General features: G+C 35.9%; 2 protein-coding genes across 9 annotated transcripts in view; one reads left to right on the forward strand and one right to left on the reverse strand.

Annotated features, from left to right (window-relative positions):
- LOC135101358 (uncharacterized) overlaps window positions 1-4,506 on the forward strand; it is a 73,912-nt gene extending 69,406 nt beyond the window's left edge. For all 7 annotated transcript variants that reach the window (XM_064005229.1, XM_064005230.1, XM_064005228.1 and 4 more), the window contains 7 exons: window positions 311-433; window positions 666-803; window positions 1,031-1,153; window positions 1,893-2,048; window positions 2,500-2,625; window positions 2,984-3,091; window positions 3,475-4,506. In XM_064005229.1, the coding sequence (XP_063861299.1) occupies window positions 311-433; window positions 666-803; window positions 1,031-1,153; window positions 1,893-2,048; window positions 2,500-2,625; window positions 2,984-3,091; window positions 3,475-3,603 (903 nt within the window). In that variant the 3' untranslated portion in view covers window positions 3,604-4,506. The remainder of the gene's footprint in view (window positions 1-310; window positions 434-665; window positions 804-1,030; window positions 1,154-1,892; window positions 2,049-2,499; window positions 2,626-2,983; window positions 3,092-3,474) is intronic.
- A 3,544-nt stretch (window positions 4,507-8,050) lies between these two features.
- On the reverse strand, window positions 8,051-25,012 carry LOC135101359 (uncharacterized). 2 transcript variants are annotated; one of them, XR_010269234.1, is made up of 14 exons: window positions 24,765-25,012; window positions 21,583-21,709; window positions 20,652-20,819; window positions 20,359-20,530; window positions 19,098-19,407; window positions 18,791-18,881; window positions 15,771-15,800; window positions 14,934-15,115; window positions 14,027-14,195; window positions 12,938-13,022; window positions 12,666-12,821; window positions 11,471-11,606; window positions 9,403-11,273; window positions 8,051-8,666 (listed from the first exon to the last, which is right to left on the reverse strand). XR_010269234.1 is itself a non-coding variant. In XM_064005236.1 (13 exons), exons 1-13 carry the CDS (start codon window positions 24,820-24,822, stop codon window positions 11,065-11,067), a joined length of 1,893 nt encoding a protein of 630 aa, XP_063861306.1. In that variant the 5' UTR covers window positions 24,823-25,012; the 3' UTR covers window positions 8,051-11,064. The 2 variants fall into 2 exon arrangements, 1 of the variants encoding a protein (XP_063861306.1); XM_064005236.1 differs by having other exon boundaries at window positions 8,051-11,273.
- Window positions 25,013-26,099: the final 1,087 nt, after the last annotated feature.

Below are 26,099 nucleotides of genomic sequence, written 5' to 3' on the forward strand. Positions count from 1 at the left end.
TTCAACAGAATGTATGGTTACATAATGTAGGAAGGTAATTTAATTCACAAGGATGTATATTTACACACACACACACATTCACAAGGATGTATATTTACACACACACACACTCATGATATATTGTTGTCCTTCCATGCATCACCATGTCATCTCTTTGCCTTTCTTTTTACTCTTGTCTTTCCTTACTGTATAATGACACCCCATTGTTTGGCACTTTTTTGTTTTATTGATTCATTCACTCACCCTTCATGACAGAACACACATATTTAACAAAATGTTTGAGTTTCTAAGAATGATGTGTATTCCACAGGGTTCTGCCTCACTACTGCTACAGACTCTGGAGAAGGAGAGGGAGCTACTGAGAATATTCCTCAAAGTATCACAGATGGAGAACACGCTGTTAAGGCGGATGAATCTCCATTCATTTCTTATGGTAATGATCATCTTGTTAAAGAGAATACAGAAACTGTAATGATCATCTTGTTAAAGAGAATACAGAAACTGTAGATTGGGGAAAAATGAAAAGTTGGATGAAGTGTTGATGAGAGTGTAGTTACTGACATTGTTTCACTGTTTCATGGCACATGCTATTGTAAGCCCCAAGTATTAATGTTTGTGATGTAAGCGAAGAATGTAAGGATAAAATTTTCTCATTTTGATTTCAGGTACCTGTTCAGAGAGTAACTAAGTATCCCCTGCTGCTGGCACGCCTCTACAAGGCAACACCTCCAACTCATGCCTCAAGGGAAGACTGTCGCAGAGCCAAGGAAAAGATTGAATTACATCTGCAGCATATGAATAATGTAAATAAGAGCATATTCACAATTGTAGTATGCCTATAGGTTTCTTGATAGGGATTAATATTTTAATGTCTCAAAATCATGATACACCTTGTGTAATATAAAAGGTAACTAAAGAGAATGAAACAAAAGTATTGGGGACCCACTTTGTATTTCCCTTCTTATGTCTTAGTTCACTCCATTTTTGAGGGATGTCAGTCTGGTATGTAAATTGATTTTTCTTGTCACAGGAGACAAAGGAAGTGAGTCCCACCAAACTCTGGCGACGCATATCCATGAGTGTGGGCAGCGGAACACCAATGAAGCGTTCCTCACAGTCACACAACTTCTCCATGAACCTCAAACTCAGGAAGGTAGGACAAAGATTACCAAGACAGGTGTCAGTGAAGGTTTTATTTGCTCAGTGTCATCTAATTTTGCAATTAAAGAACAGAATGGTCTTTTAACTCATGAATTGTTTCATAATTATGATTTTGAAAAGTAGTTCTTTTTTATGGGAAAATTTTTTATCACAGTAATATCACGTTAAACTGCACAGTTACATATCTACATCACCATAGCTTGTGTATGATAATTTAAACAACAATTTATGATTAGATGATTATCTCCCATGTGGAGGAAATAGGAGAGAATGAAATGAAAGAGAAGACTAATTTTGTATGACAGGAAAGCAGAGGGAAGTCCCTTATAGAGTGAGAAGACAGATCACTTGAGTGGGAAGGGAAGGATAAATACAGGAAAAGTCAGTTACGACTCATGATGAGAGAGCTCCAGTAAACAGGTGTTAGAAGTGATAGAAATAATTAAGTGACTGAACTGAAAGTTTGATGGATTGGTAGATTCTTAAATAATTTGAAATGTATAAGTTAAATTCAGAATGGTTGTAAGGGAAGATAACCTCTATGGATAATATACAAGGAAAAATGTAGGACAGGAAAGAGATGAATGTCAATTTGTTCTTCAATACACATCTACCTTGACTCTAGTGATTTCAATAGTATTTTTTTTTTTTTGTCATTATTCTTGGCAAAATACACAGTACCTTCATCCTATATAGACTTTAATTATGACTTGGCCTTTTCCTTTTCTCAGCTGGCCCTACAAGTCCTAGATTGGAGCCCGGAAGAAGCAACAGTAGTGCGTGAAGGCAGGCTTTTCTGCCTCGCACCAGACTCAAACAACTGGACTCGACGGGGACGCTCCCTCAAAATGATGACGGTTCAGGTTCTCCTTGTGACACTTGGCACAGTAAGTAACAGAGAACTATGCTGTACATTACATCAGCAGATGGTGCTGAGTGGGGTGATCCTGGATCATCAAAAAATTGGAATAGTTCATGACCAAAGATTTATAGTTGCTGTTAAAGCATCTTGGTGGTATTAAGGTAGCAAGTGCTTTTGTTAAAATGGTTGAAGTTATTTACTGGCTGTTGTGAGCATGCTGAGATAAAGCAGAAATGTGTATTTTATGATGCAAGAATTATTTCAAAATAACTGCCTATGACTTTGAACATGATCTTTAGATGTAGAGGGTATCCTTGAGAGAGAGCAGACTTGTTAGGAAATTAATCAGAAGTAGCAAGATGCAAATTCTCTCTCTCTCTCTCTCTCTCTCTCTCTCTCTCTTCTATATATATATGATCACTAGGTCAGCATTTATCTATTATTATATGTATATGCTTTTTTCCCTGTTCCTGTAGCCACGGGCACTGTTTGAGGAGGAAGTAGCAGAAGATGGCTTAGTAATGTCCCGTAACCTGGGTATCAAGGATGCTGCCATGCTTGCTTTTAAGGATCTAAAGGTGTCCAAGGCAGCCCTTATAAGGGTAAGTTATGAAAAAACTTACATATTCATATGTATTTTATTTTTTATTACTTTCTCAATTATGCTGTAAAATGAACAGTGTCTCCACTATATATGATGATTCTCTCTCTTCTCTTCTCTTCTTTTCTTCTCTCTCTCTCTCTCTCTGAAGCAAGCATATTTGATAAACATTGTGAAAAGGAGGGCAGTATTACTGTAGTCTGAACGAAGAATTCTGGGAATTCATAATGCATGACTGATCAGCAGGGTGCTATTTTCTTCTGTTCTTCATGATTTTATCCATAGCTCAGTGTACTCTTAAATCTCCACATTGCCACATACTGTACCAGCATTTACACCTTTGTATTTCTCCCCCACAGCAAGAACCATGGCACCTGAGTCGGTGTGTGGTGGCTTGGGAGGGGGAGGGTGAAGCTGAGTGCTTTGAGGTGTCAGATCTCAATTCCAAAGACACATTCATCTTCAAGGTGGGTGCACTGTTATGCTTTTGTCTAATTTATATATGTCTGCAAAGATGAGTATTTTTGTCTTTCCTTGCTCAGATAAATTAAATCAATTTTCTGTATAATATAGCTATGCTGTGTATTTCTGATAAATAGTATAATTGTAAATTATAACAAGTTCTATTTTTCAATTATATGCATAGTGCCAGACCATCCCTAATATACATAGTGGTTTGTGTGGTATAGAGATTTATGTAAATACCTTGGAATATTTTTTAAAGTAAATGAATTTTCTTTCTTTGGTATAAATGCAGGGAGGGTTGATCATGTACCAGACTTGCACTACAAAATTAGCTATATTCAAGCAGCTTATAATCTATAAGTTATGTACTTTTCAACATACTCAGGGAAGCGATGCAGCCAGCACAGAGTCATGGTTCCGCTACATTCAGTTTCACGCACTCTCTGTTGGTACCTGGAAGAGGAGACGTCCTGCCCTGGCAAATATCATGATTAATGGGATGGGCAGGTGCTAGCTGGAGATCTACTTTGTCAACCCATCACCAGCATGTCACTTGTCAATAAAAGTGAAGTCTCAAATTCGTTGCCTTACATTTTTTTTTAATGGAACTTTTAAATCGCTACTGTTATGAAGAGTAATAATTCATTGTTAAATATCTGAAAAGGTGAAACCAGAGTGTGTTGACAGCAGCAAGTGGAATGCCAAAGTGTTCTGATTTATATAGTATTTTATTTTAATTATATTTGTGACTGTGTGATAGTTGATCATTAAGTTTTCCTGCCCTGGTGATTGCAGGACATGGGCAATTCATGACCTTTGAGGAATGTATTGTTACATTTTCATGTGATCAAAAGTTCTTTAGGTTATGAGTTTCTGTGTTTTTATGGAATCACTTTGGGTGGTGACCTCTGGTCACTTTATATTGTATATTTTATTGAAATTATCCCATTTATATATATGTACCATATGAAGAATTTGCACGCACTTATAGCTGTGAAGCTAATTTTTGAAGGCAAGAGTAAGAAGCAGGATGTGAGAGCAAGTGGGTTTGGGTATGTCTTGAGTCCAGACAGTGGTTTTGTGGTGGTACTGCAGTGCCAAACTCAGCCATGACTAAAGCCTGTTGAGTGCTTCTGGTCTTTGTTTTCCTAATCCCATGCAATGGATATCTACTCACAACATGTTTTACTTTGTAAGTAGCAACTGCCATCATCATAAATACCACACTTAGTATTCATATTTTATACATTTATATTTATACAAAGGTGTGTCAATTTCCAATACACATGGATGAGCAGTTTGAAATTAAGTAAAATGACAAATGTGTCAGTCTGTCCTGCTACCTCTGACTCTTCTGTCTTACTAACATCATTCCTTATAAAGCTTGTGTGCAAAACAATAAAGAAAATATTTTGTTTTTCATATAGTTTTACTTGTTTATATGGTTGATGCATGCCTGAAAATGCTGAATGCATGTGTAAGTGTGTATTTGGAAAGTTCCTAGCAAAATTCACTAATAAGATAATGTATTTTCTTATAATGTATTTCCTTATAATGTGAAGAAAAAGTCATATGGGCATAAAATTCTGAGAAAAAATAGGGTTCATGCTAGTCACATTTTCCCTGTACATCTGTTCCTTGCTTACAATTTTGTTTTGGTTATTTGTAGTTGTATTTTCATCCTTACAATGTAAAGAAGACAAAAAGGTATTCATGTTTAAGTCTGGAAATTATTTTGTTTTAAACATATTGTAGTAGTTGTGCAGATGTTGGGTACCCTACACAACACAACGGTCATTAACATCACAGCCTTGACCCATAAACTTGCAGCATACATCATATGATGAACAGCGTGTAACTGCAACTGACATCACAGGATGGGAAGGCTATTTTTAAACTTGGCAGCCTAGATTTCACTCCCATATGTCTTGAAATGATGTCTGGCAACTCAGGGTGAGTGACACAGTCAGTCAGTCAGTCAGTCAGTCAGTCTCTCTCTCTCTCTCTCTCTCTCTCGGTCGTTTGTGTGCGTATGTGTGTGACAGAATATTTGTATGTACGTATATGTTTACTGTATCTACATAACAAATACATACAACCAGAATGTTCAAATGACATCACCAACACTGCTCACTGCCTACTGGCTCAAAGTGACAAACTGCACAACTTCACTACACCACCACACCTGAACTAATATAAATAACAAACTAATATTTGGTTTTCCATACTTTTTTCATGCAATCTTTCATTTTATAACAGTAAAAATTATTTTTGAGAACTTTTCTTTATGCTGATAATTGTGCATCATGGGTATGGCCACTGTAACTCTATTGCGCAGTTTATGGGTTAACCACCACACAGTCCTGCCAACATAACACAACTGTCATTAATGTCACAGTCTGAACCATCACACAGTCCTGCCAACATAACACAACTGTCATTAACATCACAGTTTTAACCACCACAGTCTTGCCAGTGTAAAACAACTATTATTGATGTCACAGTCTTACCTGCTGTAGCTCTTGTCACATACACAGTCTACCCAAGTGAGAGGAAACATAACTGGCAACACATCACACAATATTTACTAGGACACTATCATCAACCACACATTCTCAGTACTATCACCACCAATCACACACACATTACCAATACAATACTACACCATTCCCTACCAAAGACTTCTGGCAAGACACACAAACACACCACTACACCACCACCACAAGACAAATCACTATATACCAGTATAACACTAACCTAACCTAACATGATGGGAATGACCCACCTGTATAAGACCAATGAAGGGAGAGCTGTCCTTGGGTATGAGGTACTGGGCACGAGTCATCACCAAATACTTGGTCCTGCTGCAGGCTGACTCATCCTGTGGGAAGAGCATGTTGAGCTTGTTCCCATCAAAATCAGCATTGTAGGCCTTGCAGTCAGTTAGCGTAAGGCCTATGGAACACCTGGTCGTTGGGCTTCACCCAGGTGCAGAACACTATCTTGTTGGAACTGATGCAATACACGTGTGACTCTGGTGGTGTGAGCAGCTTCTTGGCCATTGCCTCACGCTGCTTGGGGTTTGTGGGGCTGAGGTGCTTCTGGTGGCCCTCCTCAACTACCTCTGGCAAAATCAAGGAGCAAGTCAACCACACATCTGGTTCCCTAATTAAAACTGGAGTGGCAAAACAGCATCCCTGAACTTAAGTGTTAACCTTCATGGAGGACAGAAAGACTCTAGTTATTAAACAGCAGAGAAAATTACCTAACATTTTTGACTGATACATCGCACAACACAAAATTCCAAAGATACATTGATGGACACTACTTACCATGAAAAACAAATCAATCCAACCAGTAAAGTGAAAACTCTGTGAACTGTGAGTCCTTAACCTAAATATTACCCAATGCACAGGGACAAGCACTGCCAGCATCATAACCAAGACCATTGTAAACTGAGGACTTCCAGTACAAAGAAATAACAAAACCTCTTGATCACCCACCTGCCTCATTCCCTTCATGGTAGCCTTTACCGGTTGGCTCAGTTCAGCATCATACAGGGCATCCACGTAGTTCTACAGCTGATACCATAATGTCTGGATTTTTGCCACATACATGCTGCCAGCCACCTCTGCCACCGTGTATTGCAGCACCTCATAGGCAGCTCACACACACTGCCATTCACCAGGGACAGCAGGAGGCACAGCACCTTGCACTAGGTTCTACACCCAGGGATGGAAAAAACCCAGCCTACTGGGTTTTTTTTTATTTCCCATATTTATATGTAAATTAGTTTAAATAAGCAATCAAAAAGTAATCTACAGTGAAACAAAAGATTTGAAGTGTTTTTCTTTCTTCATGTAGGAAGAGGGGGAGTGGTCAAGAGCAAAAAAAAAAATTATATATATATATATATATATATATATATATATATATATATATATATATATATATATATATATATATATATATATATATATATATATATATATATATATATATATATATATATATAAAGGCCCACTGAGGTGCTGGTCCCCAAACAGAGTTGAAAGCAGTAATCAGAAATTACACGATAAGTGCCTTGAAACCTCTCTTGAAAGAGTTCAAGTCATAGGAAGATGGAAATATGAAAGCAGGCAGGGAGTTCCAGAGTTTACTAGAGAAAGGGATGAATGATTGAGAATACTGGTTAACTATTGTGTTAGAAAGGTGGACAGAATAGGGGTGAGAGAAAGAAGAAAGTCTTGTGCAGTGAAGCTGCAGGAGGGGAGGCATGCAACTAGTAAGATCAGAAGAGCAGTTGGCATGAAAATATTGGTAGAATATATATATATATATATATATATATATATATATATATATATATATATATATATATATATATATATATATATATATATATATATATATATATATATATATATATATACACACACACACACACACACACGAGTTTGTAGTTACCTAGTTGCATTGTACAGAGCACGAGCCAAAGCTCATTTTGTCCTGTCTTCGTGTGTGTGTGTGAATGTGTGTGTGTGTGTGTGTGTGTGTGTGTGTGTGTGTGTGTAAAGTAGATTTCAATATTTTGTATTTAGTGAAGCAAACTCTTGGGTATATACATACAAAGAACAAACTACCTATGTCTGACATACCACAATGATTAGTTTTATCCATTAGTGTTTTTGTTCATAATACTATAACTCTGTTCTTCAACCTTTTCTGTACCTTGGACACCTGATCATAGCATTAAATCATCTCGTATTCTCCCATGCCATGTATTTCAGGGTTATGCAATGAGTCGGTATCCTCCCCCTGCTCTCTCTCTCTGATATATATATATATATATATATATATATATATATATATATATATATATATATATATATATATATATATATATATATATATATATATATTACAGCTTTTTAGCCACTTAGGTACAATAAATCTTGTCACAAATCTGCAATTTTAATATCATCATAAACAATATCAAAAGCTCTACTTAAATCTAGGAATAACTAAAGAGCATAATAACCTGCATCCAAATAACTGATATGCATGAGGGTAAAGAAAGCAAGACTAGTCAGTCACTTAAACATTATTCATTCAAATACTTTTGAGAGTACAGTTACTTAAAACTGACACTAACCAGCAGTTCTCTATCAAATTATCATCAATGAGTAGCAATTAATGGTTACTTTCATCTTTTACCAAATAATCTTTGTAAGAAAGACTGATTTATGATTGAGCTAATACATGAACAAAAAGCTGGTTATGAAAGTTTAAGAATCTCAGCCAAAGTGCCATTATATTACATTCTTATAAGTATTTTACCTAGCTGTATTGTACAGGGCACAAGCCAAAGCTCATTTTGTCCTGTCTCCATATCCCTATTTATCTGGTTTCTCTTTAAACATGTGTACACTGTTTGTTGCAACCACCTTTTCCTTCAAATCATTCTGGATTTCAATAGTTCAGTACGGGAAGCTGTATTTCTTGATGTAACTTTGAACATCTGCTCTTCTTTATTTTCTTTCCATGCCCCCTCCTATGTCTCTCTTCTTCCTCCATCTGTATTAGCAAGTAATTTCTGTTTATTGTTTACTAATCTGTACATTGTTATCTGGTCTTAAGTCTTTCAATTCTGGTACCATCTTTGTCACTCTGTATCTTCCGAGTTTCTCCATATCTTTTTTTTTTATGTGGAGCCCAAACTACTGCTGTGTATTCCAATTTGTTGTATCATGCTTGTTATAATTTTTTTCATAATTTCTTTATCCAAAAAGTGTGTGTGTGTGTGTGTGTGTGTGTGTGTGTGAAAGAGAAGAGAAGAGAAGAGGAGAGAGAGAGAGAGAGAGAGAGAGAGAGAGAGAGAGAGAGAGAGAGAGAGAGAGAGAGAGAGAGAGAGAGAGAGAGAGAGAGAGAGAGAGAGAGAGAGAGAGAGAGAGAGAGAGAGAGAGAGAGAGAGAGAGAGAGAGAGAATTTCTCAATGTGTACATACATAAAAAATGAAAATAAGAGGAAAGTCCTATTAACATAACCCAACTTGGGTGCTTGCCATAATTTTCATATCAAAATTTGTTATTTTGCATTCTTCTTTAAAATTTTAATACAGGGGGTCCTTGACTTATGTCAGAATTCTGTTCCTACAGCGTGATGTAATGTGATCTACACCATAAGTTGGAACTCATAAGTACCTATGTCACTCACCTACGCTAACATAGTGGTAAAATCATAATCTAGGACATAAAGACACTGTACAGTAAAAAAATAAATAAATAATTAAAAAAAGAGAACAATTCCTTACCTTTACTCCTTTGGTTGGCTTGCACAATGGGCACTGCAAAGGGGGAAGAGACAAGTTTACACTAGGCTACTGAGGGGAGGAAGTTGGAGGTGGTTTATCACTGATGATTGTCGAGACAGTAATACAACTTAGGCCAAGCAACCAGCCAATGTTTGTTGGTGTTTTGCTCTTTTCCAAGCATTTCTTTATATCTAATTTCACTTCCATGGAGATGGCTTTCCTTTTCATTGAAGCATTGCCATCAAAAGTCCAACTTAAGCTTGGGGGCCATAATGAAGGGCAAAAAGTTCTCAAAAAGATAACACAAATGAAAGAAAGCAAATGTAGCACAATCCAATATGACGTACAACTGGTGAATGTAAACAAAGCTGTGAATGATGGAACAAGACTTTCTTAATAAATTTATGGGAGATGGTGACATAACCCTGAAATGCTGTAGGTTGAGGACATCATACACCACGGACCCACTGTACCTTCATATTTGGAAGAGTTTTTTCTCTTACACTCTGCATTTGTTTCTAGTGACAATCCACAAGGATTTCATTCCACGTGATTTCAAGGATTAAAATTTTTACATCTAAACAGAATTTTTCATATACAAGAAAAATTGTCCTTATATGAGTGAAAAGCAATGGGAGGCATGACACAAGCTGGTATAATCAACACTAACTCAGCCTCTCGAGGTTTCAACTGAAAATACAACTCCAGCTCCACCTCATCAGGCCACTTGAAGGAAATTGCCTTGTTTCAAGTATAGGAATAGATGTTACCATATCTTGCACAAATTCACTCACAACCAAAGTTTTTTGGGACTCAAGCAACATCATTTTATTGATAGAGGTTGCACTCTGAGCATTTAACCACTTTGCATCTAATCCTCACAAAGTAATGTATCAGAGAGAGGGACTAACAAATTATATCACATTTTATATGCATATAACAATAATATGGGGTTTCAGCATTAATATACTCTTATTAGAGAAAAGAATGGAATGAAGATTTATCAGCTTCCAAAGCTTGGTATATACTTAATGTAAAGACAGGTTCATAATATATGCCTTCCTATGCAAGATCCTTGCAAAACATAACCCTATCATTGGGGGTTCATTGTGTACTTCATAAAAATTACATAGAATGTAAACATGAACTTATGTTGCAGAACTCACTCATTTGCTAAAATTCTTATTATTTTCATTAATTCTACAGCTTGTAAATATCACACATTTTTAATCCACAACCATTCTTCAAGCTCAAAGAAGAATAAAAATCAAGAATTTTGTGATGGATCCACACAACAGCCAAAAGTATGTAAATAGGTATATTTTAAAGACATTTTGCCAGGTGCCCAATGAGGCAATGTATCTGACACAGCTGACTAATGGGAGCCTACTGTCAGTTATATGCTCAAAATTAAGAAAGACTTTCAAAGTCATAGTCATATATCAATCAACCTCTCACTCACACCACCATACAGCCCTGTTTTTGCTTGAACTTGAGCAGATATGAGGCCACACTTCATGATCTACTTACTTTTATGCTGTATGAAAAAAGTGGAATTTCCAGCTACAATTAAGACCCTCAGACATAACAGTAACATACAAAGCTGCTTGCACCTCATAAATAGAAGACAATATACAATATTACAAACATCAGTTATCTAAATCAACCACAAATCCCTTCATGTACACACTTTGAAATCCAAGGCCAGTACGATGTAATGGAAGTGAAAATTGTGAAGGGTCGTGTACAAGAGGTTTGCCGGTAGGAAGAAGATACTATGCCGGCAACAACCCAGCGTTCCTCAATATCACTTCCAATATTGACCATGTAGGGACCACCTGAAGATCCTTCTGGCAGATACCTGAGAAATCCTGTAGGATGCAAAATGACAAAATTAGGTAGCCACAATCAAGTTATTTATATGCAGTGTATGAAAAAAAATATTTAACTTTGCTGTTTAGTCTTATGCTTCCTCTTTAGAATTACCAGATATAGCTTTTGGGTGACACTTGTGGAGCTAATGGAAATGCCAAACCAAACTGATAGGATCAGATGCTTATAGCATTACCTGTATCAATGGCACAGAACTGCTGTGCATCAATTCCCAGGGTGACAGCACAGCGGTCTTGTGGGGAGTGACATCGAGGATCATGCTGCTGCAATATCATCTCCCACTCATATTCATTAATTGTTCTGTTGAATGTCTGAGAAGGAACAAAGTTTTACCATTATAGCATACAATAACCTTGGAACCAACAACAGTTTCTTCTAAGAGAATATGTATGTTTTATAAAAAATGCCATTCACATTTACCTTCAGTTATTTCTCTAAAGTACCATTCTAAATCATAACATGTGAATTGTATCTATAATTCTTGTTGACCAAGCAAATTTAGTATAAATTCATTAATTATGTTTGCAAGAAACCTGCCTCGGACTGGATTATAAAAAGTGCTGTACAAATGGATAATATATATGTATAATGCATGTATGGACAATTATTTATTTTTTTTCATATAATCATAACTTTTTAGGTCTTGAGTACTTGTTGCTACTCCAGTATCATGAAAAATTTCCTTGACAAATGGCTCTCTCTGGGGAAAACAAGATATCTTTCAGTTAATGTAACCCTATTGATCAATACTAAGATTAGTGAATTTTTGTTGAATCTTATGCTTTTTCTGTCATTGGGTTGTACTAGAAGATATGTTTAGTACTGGTCATTAAATTAGAACATATTGTCCTTAAATATACTTTTTTCCATGGATATTATAATGAACAAATGCTACAATGAATGATGTCCTGGAACCAACATATTTTTTTTCTATACGGTTGCAGTTTATTTAGACAAATAGAATTTGCTCTTAAAAGCTCACAAGTGTAATGATGACTATAACTTTTATGCAGACCAACTGATTTACAGGTTATTGCAAGTCAGAGAAATCAATTATGACACATCCCATATATCTCCTGTGAGGAATAATGCACAAGTGTTCCATGATGATGTCACAGATGAGAGATACATTACTTCATATTTAAGGTAGGTTATTTGCTGTTAGCTAAATTACATGTATTTCATAACTATAAAAAATACATACTCAGTATGATGAACAGTAATAATAGACTAGTATCATTTCTGATAACAATTTATCTTCTGAAGATGAATTTATATTTTCTGCATATTTTACAGTATCTTGATGTCTGAATATCAGTACTTCTCTCAAAATAATATATTATAAAATGCTTCATGGTAACTTTACTCACTGCGGCAATTTCCATCTGTGGGAACTGTTCTGTATGGACACATGCAGGAAAAACTTGATGAGAAAAGTTAATTTCATTTTCCATGCGCACCAATGCCACATCATGAGATGGTCGATTGCCGGGGACATATTGTGGGTACAGGTGTATTTGAGAGATCTGTAGAGAATAAACATGTTAAGAGAGTTGAAAACTATAAAAATAATCTAACACATACTGTAGTACATACATTAGAGGGAGACAGCAAATTGGTTAGGTAAGACAATGAAACTTACACGAACTTGTACGATTTTCCCTTCAGCATTGACTCGCTGCACCTTCACGTCACGTGGGTCCACCAATTGATTCGTTTCTCGTGAACTGTAGATATTCACCATATATACTAAAAATTATACATCTTAACAAAATAGCTGCAGATTTATAAGCTGGTTAATAAACCAGCTTATAAATCTGTAGTAATTTGTATAGCTGTAACCACAAGTATGAGGGCAGAGAAAACCTTTTGATCTATAAGAAACACTTCTGATTTTATGAATAAATGCTCCACCTAATATTTGTGATCTCCAGATGATCATGAGATCAAATTCTTTGACTAGTATCTTCAGTGTTAACATTTCTTGCCTCATGTTGTTTTTCAGAAACAAATTAATTCCTACAATCTTTAGGTTTCTGTACTGCAATGATAACCAAGATATCCCAATGAAGAATAACCAAGATATCCCAATGAAGAATAGCGAAGTGGAAGGAAAGCTAAAGGTATATGTCAGCAGGCATTTGTCCCACATTCCCTAAAGAGATAATACTACTACAGAATAATAAACATAGAAGGTTTCAGTTAAGAATATCAATGCTTCATATGATAGAAAAGTTTCCCAAAACAGCATGAGGCCACCAGATTTCAGAGAAGTCAGGAAAGAGGGACAGGTAAGTAGCTTTTTACACCATAATAGCTGCTGGCTAGTGGTTGCTCTTTAGTGCAAGTAAAGATACTGCCACATAATATGTGACAAACACAAAAATGACTAGACAACTTTAGAACTAATCCAAGTTACCTACATGTTGTTAGTGTCAACAAGATGATTTATCTTAGGGATGATGTTAGTCAGAATGTTGACTATCAAAATGATGCAATTCAGTAACATAATACATCTCAAATAAACAATAGTTCTTAGGCAGCAAGTGTATATACTATAAGATATTTACTACACATCCTTATTTTTCCCTTTCAATCATGTCAAGGTATTGATGTAATAATTTATACAGCTGAAAATACACATTTATACTATGAGGTATTATTGGGTCAACAGTAAATTTGTAGATGATTTTCATACTTTGTCTGCTACTGTCAGTAGGTAATAACAAACCTGGTAATACAGTGACCAGCTGTAAGGAGGTAGTAAGGATTGATGATGGTGGCAGTGCAGAAGTAATCTCCCTCCTTCTTGAGACCAACCATCCAGGGCCATTGGGGCTGTGCTTTGAGGTGAATGGTTCTCCCTGGTGGTCTTATGTACCTTGGCCGCTGACCACACACTGGATGGAAGGAACAGTGAGATTGAAAGAAGGGTAAAGAAGAATAAAAAGTTTTTTCAACCTTAACTTACATGTCTTCACCCTCCTGAATATATATAAATGCAGTTAATGATTATGTACACAGTTTCATAATCAGTTGAATCTCTCTCTCTCTATCTCTCTCTCTGGATATAGTGAATTTTTGTCTTTTGTAACCCAGCCTCCCCCATATGTGTTTGTTACTGGTAATGTACCATAATTTACAATAATTTTAAGAATAATCCAGGCTCTTTGGGCCAAAAGACTGTGCCAGTGGTGACATCTAACACTTTTCTCCTTCTTGGTTAGCATGATGGGGCTAGAATAACACAAAAAAGGGGGAAAAAGAAAAAAAAAGTAATGTTTTGAACAGAGCACTCTCATAAACAATGTTTATACCAAGCATGCCAATGCACAACTGAGCACAAGGTTCCATGGACTGTTGGTAATGTGTGTTCATACCCTAAAGCATTGTTCATGAACCAAGCTAAAATTTGTCTGCAAAATAAGTTCGTGAACAAATTTGTTTGTGATGTGAACTAAGGTTCTACTGTATGCTGAAAAAATTCTATACTTGTATGAATTACCTAATACAGGAGGTAAAGGAGAAGCTAGCTCAATAGCAAGAGTTGACAGCTGGCTAGAAGCCCAAAGAATCAATATCTATTCTAACAATATGAGGTTATAAATAAGCAACTTTTCATATATGAAATCACCTACCTGGAGAATTAACTTCCTGAAACTGACAGAGAGATGGTGATGGTGGTGAGGCATTGGCTCCACCACGGTAGCTGTGCCACATGCCATTAGCATGACATTGAGCAAGGATAATTTGGCCCCAACAGTCAGCTAGAACCACACTCTCTAATGGGACTCCTTCCGATGATCCGCAGAAGGATGCGCTGAGTACAAAGTGGGGTTCAGTTATTTAATCTGGATATAAAGAAAATTGAACTGCTGAGATGCACATTCATAATTACTAATATTTATAAGAGATAGTTAAGAGTAAAAGTGTGTAAGAGTACTAATGAGTTTTGAGATCAAAAACTATCTTTAAAACTTCTAAAAACCTAAGCTATTGAGATAACACAGAAAAATAAAATGTATTTTTTTTATTTTTTTTATTATATTATACCTTCATGAATATATGCATGTATTATTTTCAAGTGGTCAATCAGTTTACTGTTTTTTAAGAATTTCTAAAAGGGAATGGCCATAACAGAGTTCTAGAAGAAAATTAACCTACTAAACAAGATTCTGAAAACTCATTACATTACTTTAAAACAACTGTACTGCCTTCCTTTCACAAGAAGCACAAAACTCAGAAATAAAAACTTTCAGGAAACAGACCTAAAAAAATCTGGTGAGGAGAAGGGAACCACTATAGATATAAACTATGAGAGAGAATAAGTTTTTTTTTTGGAATGCAGCACTTAACTATGTAAAGGTTTAGACTTTCACAAAAGTTTCTAGAAACTATTAAAGTTCTAGGAACTCTATGAGCTGCTTTTTCTTAATTATCTTAAAATCTTAAAACTTCATTGAAATATTACTCACTCATGATTTCGCACAAATCCAGCAAGAGACCTGGAAAGTGGAAAATATATATGCAATTATCCAAACTTCATTCTTTCAGGGCATTAGGGAACATTCATAAAACCAGTCCATTGTACATAAGAATGATATAATTGAAGTATGTGGTTTACAAGATTACCTATAAATGTGAACAGAATTAAATGGTCATTACAATACCGCAACAAAACATAGTTGTGTATTAACACATACGTAAGTAAATTATATCTACTCTTATATAATGTATGAATGGTGGGATTGCACACTTGGTGCCAAAATAATTTTGTAAAGATGTAATTGCCATCCAAATAGTTGAAGCCATAAAATGTTCAGTGGTACTTGAAACCTGTCCTCTTTGATTAATTTGTGTCCTAAAGTTTGAATGTTTTCCTGTTGACCACAAAGTAGCCAAATTGGAACACACCAAATGCATGATCCCACTGTATATTCTACATCATAAAGTCCAAAGCAGTGGTTCTTAACCTTGGGTACCTGCACCCAAAGGAAATATGAAACATCAAACCTAGGGGTACAAAATGTGTTGGCTATTTCAATGATGTATACTGTGTATAAGGGGACTACAAAAATGGTCAGGTGCAAAGATAATTTGAATAGTTGAATGGCCCAGACATTTCCTGAAAACACAAGAACTGCCCATTGTGACTGAAGTGAAGAAGCACTTGCAAGAGCAAATTTAGTCCTTCAAAGGATACTTTTACCATGGAGAGATTACTGTGACACAAATATGGATACAAGATCCATTTCTTTTGCACATTGATTGCTTGGATGATAGTGATGTCTTAAAAGATGATCCTGTTGAGCTGCAGCCCAATGACAGAATCCCATTGGAATTTGAGAGATGTTTTAATGTGCATAATGTTCCTCCACATCAAGAACAGGAACTGTCTGAATGCAAGCAATGACTTGTGTGGCACTTCAAAAAAAGAACCTTGTTTTAGTATCATTATTGATGAAAGCAACACAGCTACTAAAAATGTGTCCCTTTGTATTATGCAGTCATACTGTTAGCTAAGAGAAATTTACATTATTTTGGTTCAGTAATGGAGTAAATTACACTTTTGAGCTAGTTTTGTTTCACTGATAAATTTTCACTTCTTTCAGCTTTTGACAGATGATATGAGAAAATTGTGTAAGTTCCCAAGGTGATACTGACACTAAAAGGTTAAGAGTCACTCATTAAGTCTAAACAATTACAAAATATACAGAATACAAACATAAGCATGGGTAAATAAATAAATAAATAAATAAATAAATAAATAAATAAATAAATAAATAAATAAATAAATACAGTAAAATCCCTCTTATCCGGCATCAACGGGACCGCCGACATGCCGGATACTTGAATATTGCCGGATACTTGAATAGAAGTGAAATTATGTCCACAATCACCACCCTACACACGCATCTTACCATAACAAAGATCAGCTGATCTTAATCAGCAGCTGATCTGATCAGCTGCTTAAGTGTAAGCACAACACGCTTCCTCTTTTCTACAACTTTAGGCATGATGAAGGTGTCAGGCGATAAACTGTGCACACGCGGGACTGAGTCACTGAGTAAACACAGTGCAGTGGGCTGTGGATGGCGCGAAGCAGTGCGCTCTGGTGGCGAGGGGACAAAGTATGCCTCACGCGGGAATTTTAATCGATTTTATGAGTACACATTGATTTTTTTATTGATTTTAAGGCTCGGGGAAAAATGTGCCGGATACTTGAAGCTGCCGGATACTCGAATGCCGGATAAGAGGGATTTTACAGTAAGTAGATAATTATTTGATCAATCTATTGGCAGAATATATCAAATAAGATTCCAAATAACAGAATTTTCCATAAAATAGTGATGCATTTAGATTTGGTGGTAACTAGTAATTATAATGATGATGACCATAATTTTGAAGGCCAACATATACCCTGTATATGTTGGCCATCTTCACCTAATGGTAGTTTGCCATCATGTACTCTTATTCATTTATCTTTTGTGCTATGCATTTATGTAACCATCCTGATCCTCATCCAGTTATCATCCTTTTTCACTGCCCAGAAGTCCCTAGCATACAGCATTTCACTCTTCACATCAACCACCCACTAGTGCCTCTTAGATCTAGGAGACAATCTAATAAGTGTGATTCAAGACAGTAGTTCCTGTAACTTCTGCCATCCACATCCACTTCTCACTGCTACATTAAGACTCACATTTCCTGAACAAATTAAAAAAACTCAATCATCTACACACTCAATGAACTCATTATTAAAGCTAATCTGCTCTTACCTACCTCTCCCATCTTACCCCTACATATTGCACATATTCATACACTATTATGCAACTTACCTCTAATTTCATTACATCTTTTGCACATTCACATGCCTTACACTCTAAATAAAAGAACTAAATCCAAGGCACTTTCTGTAGATTGCACATGGCCATGCACCTTCTTAGAGCCATCACTCACATGAAATCATGACCACTGTTTTGTGCATATTTACCCTAAGGACAAAAATGCATCCAAGTTACAATATCATCGAACATTTGATTAAGAAAGTAACAAAGCATAAAATGTCTGTCATGGCAATGAATAAAATGCAACAGATTCAAGATAGATAAAATTGGACTTAAAAAGGAGATAGGAAGAAATTTATTCTTTAACACAGTGGTAGATGATTGGTATAGAAATGGTAATTAGGTTGTTAGTGTACTGTAGAGTCAACAGGGAGCTTTAAGAGAGGGTCAGAGAAATTCATGGATATGGGTAAAAGATGGCCATGGAGATTTAGTTTTATTTAAAGACTGTCATGTGTAGGCTTGCTGGTTTTTTACAGCTTCTCATAATGTTCATCTTTTGTTATGTCAGTTAATAAAATGGAAATACAGAGCCTGCTACAACCCTGTCTATTATGCCAGTCATTAGAATAAGAAAAGAAAGTTCTATAAGATATGTGTCATGTCTTGCCGGTCAGTGAAATAAGAAAAGGTAGCCTTCTACGCACACAACTGGTCTGATGCCACAGGTCAGCACCTCCACCTTCACATTGGCAAAAGGTCCTCCTGCTGGCTTGATGCTGCACACTGATCCATCACCTGGAAAAAAAAAAAAAAAATAATATTGAAAGATCTGTCTATTATATCATAGTCCATTGAAAATTAAGGATTGTTGTAATACATGTAAACAAAACCTATGAACACGAAATCAAGAAGCTTAGTCTCTTATCTTCAAAGCTTTCACTCTTATGTATAATGGAAATTGGAACTGTTGCAGAAAATAAGGAAGAAAAAGGCAAAAAATAAACTACTAACCTAGAACAGAGCAACTCAGTGTGTTTTCACACGGCACACAAAAATGTTCATTAGGCTTCGGGCAGGAACATAGGCCTTGTGCCAAGCACCAGTCTGGAGGTGAAGTTGATCCTCCATCAAATGATATAGTACCTGGCTTCCCAGGTGGCTGGGGTGTTTGTGGTGTGATGACTACTGGAGGTTTGGGTGGTGTTGGGGTAGGAGGCTGTGTAACAGTGACAGAAGGTTTGGTAGTGTGGCCCACACCACATTCCTTCTCCGACTCATCTGAACTGTCAACACAGTCTGGTGATCCATCACATCTCTCACTCTACAGAAAGAAGTCAGTGATTTAGTTGCTTATAAAATTATGTCAAATATGAAAAGAAATATCTAATGATGTACTGCATACCCTCATTTTTTTTTTTCATGTGATAGGGGCAGTGACCAAGGGCAACCTAAACTATCTATCACAGCAGTAATAGAACAGTCAGAAAGGAAAACTGAGATAAAATTACAGTGAGAAGGATAGAAGTCGTAGGAGGGTAGTTTGGAAATCAAAGCTTTGTACCAGACTCTATCAAATACTTTGATATGGCTACAGCAACAGTAAAAGTTTCACCAAAATTCCTAAAAAAAAAGGATGACCAAGACTCAGTAAGGAAAGCCAGAAAATCACTAGTAGAGCAGCCATGACAATACCCGTAATGGTGATCAGATATAAGGTTGTGAACTGAGAGATGTTTAAGAATCTTTCTGTTGAGGATAGATTCAAAACTTTAGAGAGGCAGAAAAGTAAAGCAATAGGACAGTAGTTGGAGGGATCAGAGCAGTCACCATTCTTAAGAACAGGCTGAATATACGCAAACTCCCACCATGAAGGAAAGGTAGATGTTGACAGACAGACTTGGAAGAGCTTGACTAGGCAAAATGCAAGCATGGAGGCAGTTTTGGAGAACAATAAGAGAGACCCCATTAGGTCTATAAACCTTCCAAGGCTGAAGGCCAGTGAGGACATGGAAATATATATATATATATATATATATATATATATATATATATATATATATATATATATATATATATATATATATATATATATATATATATATATATATATATATATATATATATATCATGATGGGTAAAGTGGAAAGCAGTGAGGGCTAACAATACTCTTTGTGCGGGTATGCAGTTTCTTAGATATTTAGAACAAGGCAAATGTTAATCAAGTTTCAGTAATACATCCAAGATAATTCCTTTACAAAACTAAATATCTTACTGCTGGTATGCATGCTCCATAAGCACACTTAAACTGTGAAGAGCGACATCGTTTAGATTTGCAGTGCTTTTCTGTTTCATCAGACTTGTCAAGGCAGTTGTAATTGCCATTGCATGACCAAGTTTTCCTGATACAAGCACCATAGTCACATCTGAACTCTCGCCTTGTGCATCTGAAAAATGAAAATTTGTACAATCATTGTATTTACTTAGGTAAGTTATATATCATCAGAGTTCTATCCCAGATATTGCAGTCTGAAAACATCTTAATAAATACTAGGTTGCAAAAATTACTGTTTGGAGGAACACAGTTCAGGTGTTTCATCTGAATTGTCCCAGCAGTCTGGATGGCCGTTGCACACAAACATTTCCCTGATGCAGCCACCATAGGCACACTGGAACTTTGGGGGATTAAAGTCGAAGATGTCTTCAAAATTTCCAGTTCCAAGGTTTGTGTCATTACTGAAATATATATATATATATTTTTTAAACATAATGAGCTTTTCCCTCATAAATAAGGTGTTATTCAGGAAGGAAAAACAAGACAAAAAGAAGTAAATTGTATTTAAAGATAATATCCTTATGCATTCATGTAGGAAGCATCAAGCTTCTCATGGAGTGCAAAGTTTGCTTTGTAAAATAATGAAACCTGATCCACAACAATACCATTAATATCTCTTGGAACATTCTCATTTGTCTTTTTACCTTTGAGTTGTGAAAAGAGAATTCAATTACAGGTCTAAAAACTATCATTAAAAGAACTCTTCCAAAGACAGGGCCTGTGCTTAGCAAACTGTAGGAAATGAAACAACAATTTACTGACTCAGAAACCTCTCACAGCTGAGAGAATAATTTACTTTTATATGGTGGCATTCAATAAAGTTGCATTCTTATGTGTGGCATGAAAATATGTAATGAAATTAACAATAATTTCATATATTTTGAGCAGAATTCAGTAACCACATGTGAAAAATATTCACATTATGTGTTGTATCACAAATGGCATGTAAATTAGTTACTTTGGACACATACAGGCTATAATCACACTTCATTGACTATCTTATATAATGCAACTTTAAAGAATCTTATGGGTTATTATGGTCAACACCAAAAGTTCTTACACTAGGACTCAAAAAATTACTGTCTTTAGAGGAAAATTATGTCTTGGACTACTGAAAAATTTGTTGGGCAAGTAATAGTTCTGTCAAGATTAATAGGGTCTTACCTGTTGCACACTTTTTTGGAACAGAGCTCATATGTTTCATCAGACCGGTCTAGGCAGTCCACCGTCCCGTCACAGGCATTGCCGCAGAGGTTACCACATGGCACTTGCCCTACCTGGCACTGGGAGGCTGGAGGGGTGTGTGATGGATGGTGATTTTTAGTGTGGTTGAGTATTTGTAAAATTAGCTCTAAAATAACCTCAAATAACAACTGTGGGGAAAAGTTATACTAATTAAGAGTCACTTTATTGACCCTCAGTCTCAGAATATATATATATATATATATATATATATATATATATATATATATATATATATATATATATATATATATATATATATATATATATATATATATATATATATATATATATATATATATATATATATATGCCCTAAAGGAGGCATTCCGTAAAAAAAAAAAAAAAAAGCCTTCACCTAGGGAAGCAGGTTAGATGATCTTTTCTTTCCCTATGGAAGTATATCCTTATGGAATAAAAGAAAATCAACCGCCTTCACTTCGGGAGCCTAGATCAGTGGTTCTTAAAATGGGTACAGCTCCTCCCTGGTGGGAACTGAAGAATACAAGGGGGGAGAGGTCACCTTATATATATATATATATATATATATATATATATATATATATATATATATATATATATATATATATATATATATATATATATATATATATATATATTATTTTTTCTCATGCGCAACCCCATCGAAAAATTGAGACAAAACGGACATCCTTGAACATTTTTCTTGTTTTCATTATTTATTTATTTTCTTCTCGACACTTGCTAGTAGAAACATATTTTCGCATGGTACAGCAGGATAATTTGAAAGCCGAGAGAGTCATCTCTCACTAAGTAATGTTTTCCTTCCACCTGTTACTTGTGGTCTGTGGAGTGGCGGACATGGGACGTGATCACTGGCGACCTCACACCCAGGCAACACACACACACACACACTTGGAGATGATACATTTTGATTGCATAGGCACACAAAGATGAAATCGACTGCATATGCTTGACTGATAACATTTGAAAACTTACATCATCAAAAGATATGTCGAACAATGCAGGAATTACCTTTGAAATGGCAAATTTAGCCATTCTGTTTTGTCTCTTGGTTTTGTGAGACCAGAAAAGTTATCAATTTTATATATGCATCTGTTTTCTCCTCATGGCGATGATGCAGGTGAAACTGAAGGGATGTATAACTTTGAGTTTGAACTGGGATGCAATGTTTTGAAGACGAATTTGTCTGTGGATGTTGTTTCCTACATTAGAAAGAAGGGAGGAAGGATATCGGGATGAATGCACGTCCATAAATGATCTGACACATATACTCTCTTTGATGAAAGTTTCTCTCATATACATCATCTAGTGAGCAGACGTGGTCCAGCTATCATGGGTGAATGGATGCTCTTGCCCTGGAAATCCCCAGCCAAGGTCTCGGTGCATGCCGTCACTACTTACTACATTAAAGGCGCTTCTTATTAATTTTGAAATGATAAAGAAAATGTTTAAAGGAAGAGCAAACCGCCTCGTGATTGTGTTCATAATAAGATGCTTACTGCGTCATACTCGTAAAATCTGATGTGTTTAATTTCCCTGAAGATTTTTTTGCCATAAATAAAGGAATAGTAACTAGGTGAACCAATTCTTGTGGCACCATATAATTTTGTATTTAAGATGTGAAATTGTTGTATGGGTGAATAAATTAATAAATGAACGAGCATACACACAAATAAATAAATAACTAAACTAGTGCATCTGAGCTTCTAAGAATCATAAAAATCTTTGAAAGCATATCCAAAGTTAAGGAAGACAGCAGAATAAAAAGATTCAGCCAGTGAGCGCTGGGGCTAAGTGACACCTTTCCTCTTATTACCCATTCCTTTTACCATTTTGTGGTGAAAGACGCTCTCGATCCACTCCAGTACTGGCAGCGTTTCCTCGTTCTTGAAAATACCCCGTCGAGGTTTAAGTAACGCATACCGAGGCATACCATGAACAGGCCAAGAAAAGGTGAACACACCTATATATCTGCGGTACAGAATATTTGACACGCGGCTGCTAACTACGATTTGAATATCTCCGAAGAGAATACTTGGAAATCAGAAATTGTATACTGGATGAAGAACTGACTGGAAAACGTATAAAAAAGTACTAACGGTACCGCTCCTTACTTGCCAATCTGAGCCATGAGCTTTTCCAAAATTCTTATCTTATAATAATATTAATAATAATAAATTGTTATTATTATTATTGTTATTATTATTATTATTATTATTATTATTATTGTTGTTGTTGTTGTTAATAAGCCAATGGAAGGCATTCTTTCTTGTAGTATGAAGGAAAACGAGGTGGTGACGTGGTGTAGATTTTCAATAATCCTATATTACTGATACCAAATCAAGCATCACCTCTATTTCACCTTCCCAGTCCTGTAATCATGTTCCTGGAGAGTAACGTCACTCTCTGGTTTTCCCAGATCCTGCTTGTCGGGCTGCCTCAAGACACTCAAGGAAAAGTAAAAACTAAATATATATATATATATATATATATATATATATATATATATATATATATATATATATATATATATATATATATATATATATATATATATATATATATATATATATATATATATATATATATATATATATATATATATACATATATATGAAATGAATAAATTATATAAATACACGTCTAACGTTTAGAGCAATATGCTATTCAACACATCCTAGAACACCTGTACCTAAAACAAGACTACTTCAATGGCACTGGCTGATAAAGCTGGTGAAACATCCGGTTTTATGAAAACATCCTGTCCTTCCTACAAGTACGGGTGCACTACTGCTACAGATCGTAATGTCATAGAACATTTCTCGATACAAGTGAAACGTTATGAAGCATCATGAACTGAAAATAAAAATGTCACTAGGTACCATAAAATTTATGATCAATCACGTACGAGAGTGGTATTCTTAATTTCTTCATTGATTAATTTCACCACTTGACATACTCGTAATTCACAGCGTTGCAAAGAATACCCTTTTCCTTAAATGTGAACATTACGTGGTTTGACATTTATGCATGATGATTTAACAGGAAATAAATATGCTGAGCCTACGTCTGGCAACAGTGACACCATGTGATGTACGTACCTGCCATGGGGAGGAGAGCCAGGAGACCCAGAAGGGTGAGGATCCGCCGTCTTAACATGTTAAAGCACTTCCTATTGCAAAAACACCGTCACCACAACAGCTACAGCACTCCTCGTACTGTACGGGATAATCCACTGACTGTCAGCCTCCCTCTGCGCGTCTCTCGGGTGTGAACTCACTCACGCATGATGGGAGACTGCAACTAGGAAACTACTGAAAAGTTGGGGGAGCCCTGCTTGGTTCAGTTGCCGCGTCTCTCCTTGGGGAAGAACAGCACAAACCAGTCATGCATGGTGCTGCTGGTGAGAGAGAGAGAGAGAGAGAGAGAGAGAGAGAGAGAGAGAGAGAGAGAGAGAGTTTTAGAAAGAACATTTCTGAACAGGTGACCCACACAGAATGCCAAGTAAAAAGCGATGATAAAGTGGCATCTCTTCTCTACGTTGGGAAACAGAATCAACATTTTCTACGTCATTAGCAAGGAATTTAATGCAGCGTTTAAAGAGATGCAAGTCAATTTCACTGGGTAAAATAATAAAATCAAAGACCATTACGTACCGAACAGTGGTCATAATGCTACACAAAGCATTTCATGTTGATTAGTGCCGAGACCACACTAATCATATCACTTTGGTCTATATTGTGTGTGTGTGTGTGTGTGTGTGTGTGTGTGTGTGTGTGTGTGTGTAATTATCAACCTTTATGTCCTCTGCAGGATAAAGACCTCGCCTGACACCCATTTTTTATTTATTTATTTTTATTTCTATCGGCTCTCCACTTCAGCAAAACTTACCTAATTTCATTCTTAAATAGTTTCATTCTTAAATAGTTATGTGTTTGCCTTCTTTTAAAAGAAAAGAAGGCAAACACATAACTATTTAACATTTAACATAACAGCTTTTTATTTGCAGTTTATTTGTGAATTCACTCATGAGAACATTGTCATCTGAAAATTCTAAATTGTTTGCACATTCTCCATTTATCTTAGTTTCCATTCCAAGTTCTTGAAAACTTCCTCTAAAACCAGTATCTATTTATTAGGAGTTCCTCGTCAATCGTAAGTACGTAGCTTTTTAAAGACAGTGTGTTCCTTGATTTGAAAGATACAGCAAGCAATAAATGAATATTGAAGAGAACGAACGGTGAAACGAAAAATAAAATCCACTTTATTCTTATAGACAGAATGAAAGGATTACCAATTAAATTAAATATACACACGTGCATGCTTGCGTGCGTGTTACTCATATAATTACACAGAAAGAAGAGCAAGTGAGTGCGGCGCCGATACAGGAGGCGGCATATATAGGCTGATCCGCAACCAAACTGTATGATGTGTGT

Source organism: Scylla paramamosain, chromosome 6 (assembly GCF_035594125.1).
Source record: "Scylla paramamosain isolate STU-SP2022 chromosome 6, ASM3559412v1, whole genome shotgun sequence".
In the NCBI taxonomy this organism is placed as follows: domain Eukaryota; kingdom Metazoa; phylum Arthropoda; class Malacostraca; order Decapoda; family Portunidae; genus Scylla; species Scylla paramamosain.

Coding starts and splice junctions, on each gene's coding strand:
- LOC135101359 (XM_064005236.1), bottom strand. CDS start 24,822: ATGTTAAGACGGCGGATCCTCACCCTTCTGGGTCTCCTGGCTCTCCTC. Junction 21,710..24,764: donor GGCTCTCCTCCCCATGGCAG/GTACGTACATCA, acceptor ACACCCCTCCAG/CCTCCCAGTGCCAGGTAGGG. Junction 20,531..20,651: donor GAACTGTGTTCCTCCAAACA/GTAATTTTTGCA, acceptor TTCATTTTTCAG/ATGCACAAGGCGAGAGTTCA.